This window comes from Callorhinus ursinus, unplaced genomic scaffold (assembly GCF_003265705.2).
Source record: "Callorhinus ursinus isolate GAN/ISIS: 27379988/994484 unplaced genomic scaffold, GSC_fseal_2.0 scaffold45, whole genome shotgun sequence".
Classification (NCBI taxonomy): Eukaryota; Metazoa; Chordata; class Mammalia; order Carnivora; family Otariidae; genus Callorhinus; species Callorhinus ursinus.
The window spans coordinates 11933494-11948372 of NW_027397107.1; the positions used below are offsets into that span (position 1 = coordinate 11933494).

General features: G+C 38.5%; 1 protein-coding gene across 8 annotated transcripts in view; it reads left to right on the plus strand.

Moving 5' to 3' along the window:
* CHD2 (chromodomain helicase DNA binding protein 2) overlaps positions 1–14879 on the plus strand; it is a 134470-nt gene that overhangs the window by 18488 nt on the left and 101103 nt on the right. For 2 of the 8 annotated variants that reach the window (XM_025893171.2, XM_025893173.2), the window contains exon 1: positions 2777–3275. The exons of 5 other annotated variants lie outside the window; for them this stretch is intronic. In XM_025893171.2, the coding sequence (XP_025748956.1) occupies positions 3175–3275 (101 nt within the window). In that variant the 5' untranslated portion in view covers positions 2777–3174. Of the gene's footprint in view, positions 1–2746; positions 3276–14879 lie in introns of those variants that run through there. One more of the 8 variants, XM_073882292.1, reaches the window with a different exon arrangement.

Below are 14879 nucleotides of genomic sequence, written 5' to 3' on the forward strand. Positions count from 1 at the left end.
ATGTACATTTTTAAATGAAATTGCAAAAAGGACCCTTTGACTGATGCCTCTCAGTTTATGTTTTTACTTGACTCTATATTTCTTTTGATACTCTTGACATTTTAGGAAATTTTGATAAGATTTATCAAAACCTTTATACCATGGTTACAGTTCCTGCATTTATGAAATCAAACCTGTGATCACAGAAATACTGGAATACTCTTGTTATACTTCTCTTTTGTGTTTGTTACTGTGATTATATTGTATATTTTGCATTTAAAATATTTTAAGGTTTGCATTTATATGCTTATATTCAGACAGTGCTTTCTGGTTGGTAGATGTGTAGTATCTTATTCTTGCATTTTAGTTGTAGCAGCTTTAAATTTATTGATTTATTTTGACAGAGTCGCCTGGAATGCTTTATCTTCTGAAGCTTACAAATATACTGTTTGTTTAGATCATGATTTGTTTCACATTTGTTGGAGTATCTTATTAGTGACTAAGTAATAAAGCCTCTTAGACGTTTTGTTGTATGATCTGTATATTAATTTTTTAAAAGTACATATGAATGCATTTCTTGATGTGTGTTCTTATAAATTGTTCTGAATTTTACGTCCTACAGTTAAGGATGTGATTGGTTATGTGAGTTTCCCCCCCCCAGTTTTGCTTTTACTTTTATAATTTTATAGAAGTAACATACTTTATTATTAGGTTAATTGAATTTGAAAGTTTTGAACTGGTTTGTTAACAAATGTTGAAGTTTATTTTATTATACTTAATATATCTCAACCCTTTTAAAAATACCTTTCCAAATTCTTTTGTAAATTGAGTTGTCATACAGTTTGGACTGCTGTCTTTTGAACTGAATTGCCCATGTAATTATCTAGGTTTGATTTAGGACAGAAAACTTCTTCACTAATCCTAAGCTGATTTTTCTGAAAAGTAACGTCAATTTGAAGAAATAGGAGTCCCCAGGTGTATTTGACAAATTATTAAAGATTCAGTACCTAAAATTGTTACTCCCTTGAGTATGTATGATTTGCATAGTCTCACCTAAGTTTTGTCTTTCTTATGCAAGGTTTGTGGTTAACATCATTGATGAGACTGCCTTCTAATTTCAAAAATTAAGCAGTGTTGCTTTTTTTTTTTAAATTTTCTCACCTAGAAAACTATTTGGAAGTTGTCATGCATTTACTTATTGGCAGTGGGATTACAGTTTAACAAGGAAGCATGTACTGTACTTTTAAATGCATTTTGTTAAGTAGTTTCACATACCTGATGAATGTTCAAAAAAACTGAGAGACTCCTTGAAGATGGAGTTTTAAATTAGTTATCTGAAATTGCATACCTTAATACATGTACATAATTATGACATCACTTCCTTTTAAAATTGGACAGCTTAATGGCATGCTAGTGGTGTTTATTGTGGTAGATTGTTATTTTTAGGAAGCTAAAGTTCAGGAGACTTCAGGTACTAGTACTTGTTCCTTAATCTATCAGAATTTCTTCGTAAAGGACCTAGTTTCTATGGCACAAAATCTAGTGTTTAGGGAATACTACAAAAACCACTTTTGCAGCCCGAGCCACAAGAGAGGAAGGGAGGAGTGTTTGCAGGTCAAGTAAACTCTGTTCTGAGAATTAGTTTAAGGATCTGAAAGGCTTGAGTGCAAGTTTAGGTAAACCTGATACTTTACTGTTTTTGGAAATAAAGCAATGACTTTATAGTTACTATATAAAGTTTGTTATTCCTGTATTCTTTTGTTAATGCTTTAAATGTTACATGTTGTATACCCTGATTTCTGAAGATTAAAAAGTTCACTTTCAAAAATATGATTTTAAAATTCTTGATATATCTGTAAAGTTTCTAAATATTTAAAACAAAGTTTTAGTGAAGGACGTATATAGAACCGTATGCCACACACTTCTTACCTAAATAATTGGCAGTTTGGGGGTAACTTCAGTAATACTAAAGAATGGAGACAGGAGAGAAGGGAATGTGAATGGAACTGTGTGCACACAAAGAGTTCTGTGTGTTCTAGGACGCTGCGTTTGCAATTTTACCTAAAGAACTGAGACAGTATATTAAATTTATCTCTGAAATCGTCTGCCTTTGAACCAGATTATTTTGACAACCTGCGGTGTGGGCAAAATCTTCTGCTTTTTAATCAGCTTTTAGCAGTTATTCTGAAAGCCTGGGGCAAATTAGAAATGGCATAATGCAGTTGCTTGTGGACTGAACAGGCAGTTTTTAAGTGGCAGCCATTTTATGATGCTGATAATTCTTAAGAATCGGGACTTTTGAGAAGATTGAAAATCGAATGGAAACTTGAAATATCAAAACTACTCCCCCCGCCCCCCCCGCCAGCCTCCCCATTTTTGGTTCTCTGGTGCTAAAATAAAGGGCAGCTCGGTAGTTAGCGCAGGCAGCAGCTCTGAGCCCCTGGCATCTTGGTGCAGGTCCAGCTCAGTCACAAAATGGCTGTTCCTTTGTGCCGCAGCGCTGACAGACATACTGCATTGCACTGTGTACTCGCCAAACAGCAGGAAGTTGCCGTGCCGAGTTCAAAGGCCGGCCGGCGCCGGCGCCGGCGCCTGCTGCTGATTGGCTGTGCGCACGCTTGGTAACAGCGGGTCAACAGCGGCGGCCTCCGGCAGGCCCCGCCCCGCTACGTCAGGCGCGTCGCCTCGCTCCTGGGAGGAGCGAACGCAATGACGTTGGGCTGCGTGCGCAACCAGGGTGCTTCCTTTTCGTCTAGCGAGCCAGCAGCATTGGGGGCGGGGGTAGAAAGGGGAAGGGAGCGGAGCTCCGGTTGGGACTTTCCGGTGGGCGGCCTCTTCCCGACCGATTTCGCCTCTGGCAGCCCTCTGCGCCCTTCTTTCTAGCCGTCCACACCCTGCAGCGTGTATTCCTTTGCCCATCCCTCGGAAGGGTATTCCTCTCAGGAGCGGCTTCTACTTTTGGAGAAAGTAAAAGGCGCTAATCGGAAACCTTCAAATCGAAAACCTGCCAGTTTTTACATTTTTTTCGCTTTCCTTTCTCATATCCTAGCGAGTCTTTTTTTTTTTTCTCTTTTTTTCTGTTCAGTGTGAAGAGATTAGTAAGCTTAATCATTGACCAAAACCTTTACACTGTCAGAGGAGATATTTTTGTTTAAAGTGAGACGTCCTAACGGGTATTACAGCTGTTGTCTAATCATGGCTCATAAACAAAGGGAAGATTATTTGAACTTGTCCCCGTGCATTTTTACTTGGTACCATACATTTTCTCAGTTGGCATTTGATGGAGGAAAACTCAGGTCAGTATGTGCAAAGTGATTTATTTCTTAAGATTACGGGATGAGTAGAAAAGAGCGTAGGAGTTTTCACTTAACTATAAATATTAAGTTAACTTTAAAAGAATAACAATACAGCATTAAGCACCCATTACTATGCAAACAAGAGTTAGAAAACAACTCCTTTTAAGTGTTAATAGCACTTTGTTAAGGAACCGTGACTCCCCAAAACTTCGTTGATAGTGGAATGAATCACTTGGGAGAACCTTGGGAAATCTGAGATCCCCGATGCTGGAAATTTTAATTCGGTCCTGGTAAACTTGTTAAAATGCTGTGGTTATGCTCATGGTCTCTGTCTTATTGGGAAACCCTTGGCAAGGATTTCCGGTTTAAAAAAAGTAATCCTAGTTTAGCAATGATGATTTCATTATTCAGTCACAAGTAATGAATTTAAGTATGAAGAAAAGGCTGTATTATGTTTTCCTACTGTACCCTGACAAAAAGGTGTGTGTTTTTTTTTTTTCCCCTATCCTATTGGAGTATTTTAGCAGTAACAGTTGCCAGGTAGTTGGCCATATTTTAGATGTTTCTTATTGAGTGAAATATGTTAACTTCAAGAGAGGTGTGGATTGTAGGTAGAAAGATTTATCTGGGCATCTCTCTGAGTAAAGTTTAAAATTCACTGTAATAGTGGGTTTTGTAGGTTTGCTTAGTCTTGATTCTTTAGGAAGAATTCTTTGAATATTTTATGGAAACTTTAGGTGACACGATTTTTATTTGTTTTATAGACTTGGTTCATCAAAGATTTGATAAGAGATTTTTAAATTACATGCTCAGGTATAAATTATATATAAAAGAATTAGCCTTAGCGGTAAATACTTGTAGAACTTGACCATTAACTGGAATTTCAAACTCCAGAAATGCATTTAAAGCAGCAAGAATGAAGTTCTTTCTGTGTATTGAGATTGAATTCTGGTTAGTTGTATTAAATTTTTATTATTTAAGAGATGTCTTTAAATTGCTAAAAACTAGGTTAAGAATTAAGTGGCATTGCATTCATGTTCCAGGATAAAAACTACTCAGTTGAAGACTTTTTTAGCCCAAAATAAAGATACCATTACTATATGCATTAAAGTGCATATTATGATAACAGCAATTTATTCATGAACTGTTTGCATGTCCCTTGGAGCCAGTGAACTTTTTAAAAGAACCAGAGTAAGCAGGCTTTTCATTTAGACTTCTGTGCATTTTCCTTCTGTGTGCAGAATGGCATGAAATGGCAAGAACAGTGTTGATTTAATTTGTATTTTCTTTGGCTTTTAAAACCTAGTTTCCAATTGATATTTGGCACCTTGGAAATTAACATCTGTAAAGATTAAGTCCTCACAGGATCGTGATCCAATAGTATTTGATGAAGAATTTTGTGAAAGTTTTAGCAGGTTGTTTGAGAGGTGAATCTGGAAGTTTTGTTGACTTTTATCTGACAGTATCTGAACCTCACAAATTTTATTTATTTATTTATTTTTTTGAGAGAGAGGGTGCAGGGGGAGGGGCAGATGGAGAGGAGAGAGAGAATCTTAAGCAGGCTCCACACTTAGCGCAAGGCTCCATCTCACAAACCTGAGATCATGACTTAGCAAGGCTCCATCTCACAAACCTGAGATCATGACTTGAGCGGAAATCAAAAGTCAGATGCTCAACTGAGTGAGTCCCCCCACCCCCGGACACCTTTCACAGATTTTATAATTAATTTACTCCTCTCCCTTCCCTCCTACAGCAAATCCTTAACAATTGTGAGATAACTTCTTGAGGCCCCTGGGATTTCCAAACTCCCTATGCTTTCTCCTATAAAAACTTGTTCCTGACAAAAATTGAGTGACTGCTCTGTATGACACCTAGTAAATTTTTTGTTTATGAGCCTTTTCTTGTTGTTGTTTAAGGTCTGTTAGGTTCTTTCTGCAAGCCTTAGAACTCTGTTGGCTTTCTTTAGGGGTGGGGGTCACAGTAGTGAAGAAAGTTTTTTTTTTTTTTAAATTGTCTAAGAATTATTTAGTATAGAAATAAATTATGCTGCCAAATTATGCTGGGTGCTTGTTATTATAGCTGAGCAGTCGTCTCCTGTCTTCTAGCCTGCCCTGGCATTGAATTCAGATTTATACCTTAGCAAGATTGCTATTGCTTTGGAGCTTTAGTGTTATTAGTATAAAGCCAGAACGAAAAGTTGACTCAATCATCAAATACCCATCAAATACCAAATACCTTCAAATTCCTAGACTTAAGGTTTATTGTATGTTTATTTTGTAATAAATTACTTAGTACAGTGTTGGAACACGTTGTTTATAGGTCTGCTATGACCTTTTCCCTTAAATAGTTTAAACTTTAATTGGTAGGGCAAGCCTGGGGACAGAGACCTTTCTAAAAAGTTTGAGTGCAGTTGAGGTGGGGAATGAGCCTTTGCTTTGTGAAATAAATCATGGAGAACCTAGATGTTGTGTGGAAGCCTTTCACGTTACATTTTGAAACAGTTCCTGTTTAGTATTTTTTCACGATACATTTTGAAACAGTTCCTGTTTAGTATTTTATTAAGATATTTGGTTAGGGTCACCTTTTTTGGTTAATTCAGTGACATCATCTGGATTATATTCCATAATGAAAAGTACTTTAAACTCCCTTTACTGGAGAGTTCCCTTAGTTTGGGGAAATGGTGCAGATGAGCCTTGGCTAAGGCATCATTCTAAGGATGGTCCTGATTTTATACTTTGGATTCAATTTAATGAGTTATTTTGTTACTTGTGATGTCTTTAACTGTTAACTTCCATACCTGGCAAGAGCTGTGTACCTAATACACACTAGTGCAATGTTTACCTGGATCCTGAAATTTTTTTTCCCAATTAAAGCCTGTGAAGTACTCACTGTTTGGACTTGTAGGTTTCTCACTTAAAAATGTGGATAATGATAATCTTCATTGGGTTATGAAGTTAAGTAATGTCTATTAAGTGCTTATTAGCAAAGAGCCTGTTAATTCAAAGTGCTCTTTAAATGTAAGCTATGAGTATTATTTTACTTCCAATGCTTTATCTTACTTTCTTCCCCCTCTTGAACTAAGTTCCTTGTTAAGAGCCAGATTGTCCCTGAGAGTGAGTTTGGTGTCCTGGCCTCCCACAAGAGCTCATTTAGGCCTAATTTAGGCCCCTTTCCCTCCAGCTGATACAGGAATCTGTCTAAATCATTCTGAAATGAAGGCAAGTCCCCTTTTAGTTAGTCGAAACCTTGGGTGTGTTTTCAGTTAATCCTCTCCTAGAATTTCCTTCTGAGGAAGCCAGCCTTTTGAAGGGAGTGTATGATTCTTTCTGGACCAGAACAGTTTCTTGTGTGAGTCACAGCCCAACTCTTGGCAGTCACACTGAGTAGGTGCCTTTTACCCCCTTCTGGAGCGAGTGATTATTGCCCTGATTTTCCCTGTCTCATTTCCCCTCTCAAGCTGTGCAAGAGTGAATAAGGAATCCAAGGAGCAGTGCTGTTTGGATATAGATGTAACCGCAGTAATATTTACAACCAGTGTCCAGTTGGCAGTGGCTTGCTTTTTAGTAATCCACCCTCACGATAGCACCATATATTTGACTTAGCATAATGCCCAAAGTCCAGTTTTATTCTGCTGGAACTGTAGTCTAGGTTTAAGATTTCTGTGTTGTTGGTTTTCTTAACGTTCTTCATTCCCTTTCCTTTTGATTTGTGAGTGAGTTGAGTTCTATTACTTGTTCCTATAGCAGACCCTGGAGGGCGTCTTAAAAATACTCCAGTCCAGGGACGCCTGGGTCGCTCAGTCGGTTAAACTTCTGCCTTTGGCTCTGGTCATGATCTCAGGGTCCTGGATATGGCCCTGCATGGGGCTCCTTGCTCAGTGGGGAGTCTGCTTCTCCCTCTCCTGTGCTCTCTCTTTCTCTCTCACGCGCACTCTCACTCACTCTCTCAAATAAATAAAATCTTTAAAGAATACTCCAGTCCAACCCAGCTCCTTAGGATTGAGTTAATTTTCCAAAGCTTTCCATGCATTTTAAATGTGCATGTGTTTCCACATGTTTGCATGTGTTTTGAATCTTTTGACAGAGTACTCTTGTTGGATTCTTCTCTAACCGTTGATGTTCCTGTTGGGCGCCTCTGCCCCTTTAGGGCAGTTTTCCTAGGAGCTTGCCTTTGGAGGTCTGGAAGCAAAAGTGGGCGGGGTGCCGTTAAGGGTTGTTGTGTGTGATGGAGGAGGAACAGTTTCTGCATTAAAGGTCATGCCTGGTCCTGCAGTAGTGGTGTGCTGATGGAAGTTTTCGACCCCAGGATTTCTGAATTCTTGTCCTAAATGCTTTAAATTCTAGTGCTGTCACTTTCTTACTGTAATTCTCCACTTAGCCCTTGTTAGATCCCTCTAAAAGTTTGGATTCCAGAATTGACTTTGAATGCAATTACATTCCATTCAGAATCCCCTTTCCCTCCAGCTGATACAGGTAACTGTCTAAAGCAGTGGTTGTGGGCTCTGCTGTGGAGCAGTTATTTAGAGTTGGTGGGTTGTGAATTGTCACCAGCATAAAAAAAAAAAAAAAAAAGGAACAGAATATGATAAACCTCAGAGAATGGCATTTGTATAGCTTATTTCTAAGTTCAGTAGTACCCATAACTCTGGTTATCTTTCAGTTTGGATTTTATCATAAAGGAAAACAGCATGTGGTAAGAATTTTATGGGAAAATACTGGAGTAGATTTACACTCTTGACTACTTTGTGACAGGCACTACATTTTAAGGGTTTTTTTTTTTTAAATGTGTATATTATTTAATGTGATGGTTAGTGTAGCAGAAATGCTAGTGACCTCGTTCTGGTTAGCCAACTCCCCAAATTAACTGTCACCGAGCTCTCTTCCTTTGAAAGCCTGTGGGTGGTTCTGCATCCTGCTGAGCTCTTTTATACCCATCCCATTGTGTTCCTTCACTGGAGTTGTATACATAACAAGGATTTGTAGTTACTTCTCAAATTTTGTTTATGCTGGTTTTGCTGGTAATTTTGCATTTCAGTAACATACCAAACCAATGGACAAGATGATTGTGGGAGATATTTCAATGAAAACTAAGTTGTTTGCTTATAAAGACACAGTAACTGTCATTTATTGTGCCTACTGTGAGCCCGGAACTTGTTAGAACGAAGTCCTTTATATGTGTTAAGTGGGTAATCTTCACAAACCTATGAGGTAGGTGTGATTACCATCCCTGTTTGCCAATAGAAAACTGAGGCATTGTGGGGCCCTGGGAGAACATGGTAGAATTGGATTCAAACACTGGTAGGTTGGTTCCAGGGGTCACTTAAGCATCTTGTCAAAAGTTGCCATCAAATTAGATGGCTAAGAGGAAACTGTATGTAGGGGAAAATAGTACAAATCTAGAATTATCCTATACGTTGTTTCTCTTAAAAAACTGCATTTTAAAGAAACCAAAAACTCAAAATCTGAATGCATTGTAGGGTTGGTTGAAGCCGGAAACTCAGTGCTGCTCAAAAAGTCATCATTTTGCATAAAGAATTTCTAGTTAATATGTGGCTGCTGAAGTGATTCCCATGAGGGTGCTTGGGGACTCACCAGGAAAGAAAGGTGGTTGGGAGGGGGAGGTACTGGAAATCTCAGAACAACTGTCCTTTTGCAGTTTTAACTCCCATTGCTCCCCCTGCCCCCACTTTAGATTTGGCAATGGATTATGAAGACTGGGCTTCTAATTTGTTTTTTTGTTCTAAACTTAGTTCCCATACTTCCCAAATAGCTTTTGCATGAGAATCCATTGAGAATTTTTTCTTTTTTTTTAAAGGCCCCAAACCTGCTTGGATTTTAGGGGTTATGTAGTAGGGCAGGGGAGATCATTGGCATTGTCAAGAGCATTCCAGGTGGGTCTGTTGTGTAGCCACGGTTGGAAACAGTTGTTCTGTAGACATGCTATGAAAGGAAACAGCTCTTGATTGTGGTGGTTGGTGGGTGTTGAAAATCTTGAGTGTCTTCAGTTCCAGTAGAAGCTATTTGACATTCAAATAGAGCCAGTGGAGGGCTGGTAAGTTGTGACTTTGAGGGAGGCAAGTGATGGGTCGAATTCTCCCATTTCCCTTGCTTGATTTAAAAATTTTTTTTCCCTTTGAATTTAGCTTTATAGCATTTTAGGCATTTAAGTGCCCAAATTTACTTGCTAAGAGTCACTTTGAGTGCTTGTTAAACATTCGCAGACTTTTCACCTGTAAGTTTGAATTCATTCGGGTTTGGGAGGTGCTCAGGAACCTGGTTGAACAACCACGGTTGTTTTTTCTGCTGAGGCTGTTTTGGGAAATAAGGGCTAATTGGGACAGGAATTTGGGTTTCTGTCTGCTTTTTTTTCTTTTAAGATTTTATTTGACAGAGAGGGCGAGAGAGAGAGGAGTACAAGCAGGGGGAACAGCAGAGGGAGAGGAGAAGCAGGCTCCCCTCCCTGCTGAGCAGGGAGCTTGATGCGGGGCTGGGATGATGATGACCTGAGCCGAAGGCAGACACTTAACCAACTGAGCCACCCAGGCGCCCTCTGTTCTGCATTTTAGCTGTAAGATCTTGGGCAGGAACCTCTGAGCTTGTTTCTTTATCTTTTAAAAAAAGGAGAAAGGGTTGGTATGTGTCTCTTGTGGAAGTTAGAATTGAATAAAATAATGCTTCTGATAGCAGTGGTTTCCGACTAGGGACATCCCCATCCCCGACTTTTGGCAGTGTCTGGAGATATTTTTGGTTGGGTCTGGGGTGCACCTGGCATCTGCTCGGTGGAGGCTAGGGATGCTGCTAAACATCCTATAACACGTACGGAACAGCCTCGCACAACAGATAATGAATTATCTGGCCCCAAATGTCAATAATGCCACGCTTCAGAAACTGTGGTCTAAAATATTTAGCAAAGTGCTTGCTACAGTGAATATTGGTTGTTACTAAGAAAGTTGGGAGTCGGGGGGTGCCTGGGTGGCTCAGTTGTTAAGCGTCTGCCTTTGGCCCAGGTCATGATCCCAGCATCCTGGGATCAAGCCCCCACATCAGGCTCCCTGCTCAGCGGGGAGCCTGCTTTTCCCTTTCCCTCTGCCTTTTGCTCTTCGTACTTGTGCTCTCTCTTTCTGTCAAATAAATAAATAAAATCCTAAAAAAAAACCTCGGAGTTCTCAACATTCCTATTGCTTTTCTGTGGCTTGATCCAGGGACCCCACTTATGTCCTATGACACTGGGCAGAGGTCATTTACTATTGAGGTTAGCATTCAGGCCTTTTAAACCTCCTTTGAATGTTGGACTTGCTACCTTATGGAAGTCTTAAGATTATAGCCTAAAAGTTAGTAAGGAAAGAGAAGTTTAAGATCCAAAGGGCTGAAAGGAATTTGTGGTCAAATTAGGCCATCTGTCCTCAGGGCTCTAAAGTGGTCGTAAATTCACCACATGAGATGGTTGGTTATAGGAAGAGGGCCCCCCTGCCCCATGCCTCCTTTCACTACTTGGTGGGCTAGAAAGTTTTAATGTTCTTGTAGGATCCTTAGTGCACTGGCAGATCTAATTGGGTAGCTATTCGTGAAATGGTTATCTGGTATGTACCTCATCCAGGCTTTTTGCTCTGACTCACTTTTTCCTAGTGGTATATGTGCATGGGTGCCATTTGTTTGATGCTTCCTGAGCTATTTAGGACTACTTGGTGTTAATTGGTTAATGGGGGAACAGAGGTAGCATGATCAAGACAAGATGAACTTGGGCTCCAGTTGAGAATGTTAGGAGCATGCTTATTACAGGTGGATGTTTTTTCCCTTGTTGGCACTGAATTTCTGAATCTGGGAGGTGCTGATGAGACTTCACTTTTTATCCCTTGAAACTGTAAGCAGCATTTTTGTGTGCATTTTTTTTTTTTTCCTTTTCGGGTAAGAGGAGCCATGTTGTTACCAGTGTTTGAAGTAACTTCCAGAGGAACTGTCAGACCCCAGGAAGGTCTGCTCCTGAATACTGATCAATTCTGCAATATTAGAAACAGTCCTTTTTGAGAAATTCAGAAAAACTCAGAAAAATGCAAAGAATACAATTAAAGCTCTAAACAAATTAGATGTGGCTAAAATCCTATTTACCCCTTCTCTTTAGTCACGTTCATGAACTTGGCATATAAAAAGTTGGCATTTTAAAAATTACATTGTGGGGTGCCTGGGTGGCTCAGATGGTTAAGCGTCTGCCTTTGGCTCAGGTCATGATCCCGGGGTCCTGGGATCGAGTCCCGCATCGGGCTCCCTGCTCCTTGGGGGCCTGTTTCTCCCTCTGCTTCTCTCTCTCTCTCTCTCTCTCTTTCTCTGTCTCTCATGAATAAATAAATAAAATCTTTAAAAAAAAAAGAAAAAAAATTACATTGTGTAATGTGTTTTGTGTTTTAAAAATCTAATAGTTTTGAAATTGCCGTGTTGATGTTTATAGATCTAATCCATTCCTAGTCTAACTTGTAGTTGATTGCATAGTATGAATCTACATTTATTTCCTTTATATTTTTGGTCTTTATGAGCAGAGCCATGAACATTTTTATACTTCCCCCTCCTGCACAAATTGAATAATTCGTCAGGTTATATATCCACAGATTGAATTGCATGATTCATATGGCTATTTTGAGGTTTACTGGAAAATGGCAAGTTGCTTTGCAAAGCCTCTGCCGATTGCTCTTTAAGTAACAGTGTTATGAGTACTATCTTGCCTATTTTCTCTGCATCACTTAGTATTATCATACATTTTAATTTCTGCAAAGCAGTTGAATGTGAAATAATCTGTTGTAATACACTTCTCAAATCACCCCTGAGGTTTAATTTCCTTTTCATAAGTTTTTCTGTAGTTGATGTCCCTTGTCCTTCTTCCAGTTTTCTATGGATTTTTCTTTGATCTGTAGTTCTTCTCATATTATATTGAAATTCCTCTTCTCAATCTGTTACTTGTCTTTTAACCTTGTTTATGTGTCTTGTGTATTCTTCAGAATGGTAGGACTTGAACTACCATTGGTGGAGGAGGTCTTAATAAAGGTCTTAAATGCAGGCAGTTCCATTTATTTAAGGAACTGCATCTAGTATTTATCAGTAAGAAACTCATGGTTTAATGATCTTTGCCTTTCCATCCTCCCAAAACACAAAGAAGTGATTGAGAAGGAGTTGCTATGCATTAACTGTGGGTGGTTCAGTGATTTAACTGAAGAAAGTATGCATGGTGGGGCAATGTGAATTCCATTCTGTGGGACTGTGAGATGACATCATGTATATACAGTTGGGCTAAGCCTCTTCTATAAATAAGGATAATTTGTCTTGGTTTTTATAAAGATTTAGAGGAAAATTTTTGCATATGCCTGACACCTAAGTGCTCCATAAATATTACCTATTAAATCATTGATAGAATTTAGTCTGGAAGTAAGTTTTAAGGAATTTCAGTGTAGGTTGCTTTCTTGTTGTTGTTGTTTTTTTTTTTTTTTTTACAGATTTTGCTTTCACTGATTAAAAAGACCCATCCTCTGCCAAACAGTTCAGCCATTTTGTAAGTTTCAGAAAATAAACACTACCCCAAGTGCTGAAATGGCAGCTCTTGGGCAGAGGACCCACAGGCTTGCTTTTCTTTAACTGAACTGTTGCTGTGCTGACCTCTTGTGGCCATTCGGGAAACAGCGATAAAAAAAATTGAAATGGGAACAATAGCTAATGCCACTTGCTTTCAAAGAACAGTTGTAAAATAAACTTCATCACTCCATTTTTGCAAACTTCAAAAAGGGTTTTGAAGAGATACCAAATCCTTTTCTATCCACAAGTGAAAAGAGGTGTTAAACTTTTTTTTTACAAGCATTTATTTTCTATTGGAATCTAAAATTCCAGTTTTGGGGCGCCTGGGTGGCTCAGTCAGTTAAGCATCTGCCTTCGGCTCAGGTCATGATCCCTGAGTCTCGGGAAGGAGCCCTTGTGTTGGGCTCCCTGCTCAGCGGGGAGTCTGCTTCTCCTTCTGTACCCCACCCCGCTCATGCTATTTCTCTCTCTCTCAAATAAAAAAATCTTGAAAAAAACAAAATAAAATTACAGTTTTGATGAGTCCCTTTTGTTATTTTTTACAGTGTATTTCCTGTGTTGTGATTGTTCAGCCCTAAATTACAAGACTTGTTTGCAAATTAGATTTTGAGTAATTTTAAGATTCACTTACTTTTCATGAGGATTCTATATATGTGATGGATTCCTGAATATTCCATTTTTAATTGCTTTATCACTGTCGCCTTTGGAAATGAGGTAATTTTATGACTCTTTGGTTAGGTGAAAGCTTAATTAAAGGACTCCCCTCCCACCCCACCACTAACTCGGTTTGACCCATTTAGTCGAGCCTTGTGGATTTTCCACATCTGGTCTAAATCAGCATCACAAGCTACAATTATGTACTGATAATGATTTAGTATTATGATTAGGCCTTAATAACAAATCTGCATAATATTTAATCTTGTCTTTTAAGGGAATAATTAGATTGTCAGTGATTTAAATGTGGAGGTATTTATAGTTTTTTTTGTTTTTAAATATTTTTTTACCTTTTTAAAAAAAATACTGCTTTTCTATTTTAACATTTAGGAACTTGCCCTCCTAGGAGAGAAGTATGCAAATTAATTGAGTTACACCTTTATTAAGACTTTTTTCTTTTAAAGGAAGTATCATATTTACTTTGTCCAGTTGTATTGAGGAAATAATTGGCATATGTAACTGTATAATTTTAAGGCATATAGTGTGGTGGTTTAGTTTACGTATACTGTGAAATGATTACAGTAGCGTCCATCCATCCATCTTCTCATACCGATACAGTAAAAAAAAAAAAATTTTTTTTTTCTTCTTGTAATGAGAACTCATAGGATTTACTCTCAACTTTCCGATATATCCTACAGCAGTGTCTGTAGTCATCATGTTGTATGTTACGTCCCTAGTACCTGTCTTACAACTGGAAGTTTGTACTTTTTGGAAATACCTTCCTTCGTGACCCTTATGTCCAGTAACTACCAGTCTAATCTCTTTTTTTTTAAACAAGTTTTTAAAAAATGTTACTAGTTTATTCTTTTTTTAGATTCCACAGATAAGTGAGACCATATGGTATTTAGTATTTGTCTGTCTTAGATTGTTTCCATGTCTTTGCTATTGTAAGTAATGCTGCCATGAACATGTGAACATGCATATGTAGGTATCTTTCTGAGTTAGTGTTTTTGTTTCCTTTGGATATATTTCGAGAAGTGGGATTGCTGGGTCATAGGATAGTTCTGTTTTTAATTTTTTGAGTATCCTTCATACTGCTTTCCATAGTGACTACCAGTTTACAATCTCACTAGCAGTGGATGAGGGTTCCGTTTTGTCTACATCCTTGCCAACCCTTGTTTGATCTCTTGTCTTTTTGGTGATGGCCATTCTAAACAGGTATGAGATGAATCCTCATTGTGGCTTTAATTTGCATTTCCGTACTGACTAGTGATGTCGAGCATCTTTTCATATACCTGTTGGTCTTTTTTTTTTTTTAAGATTTTATTTGTTTATTTGACAGAGAGAGACACAGTGAGAGAGGAACACAGGCAGGGGGAGTGGAAGAGGGAGAAGC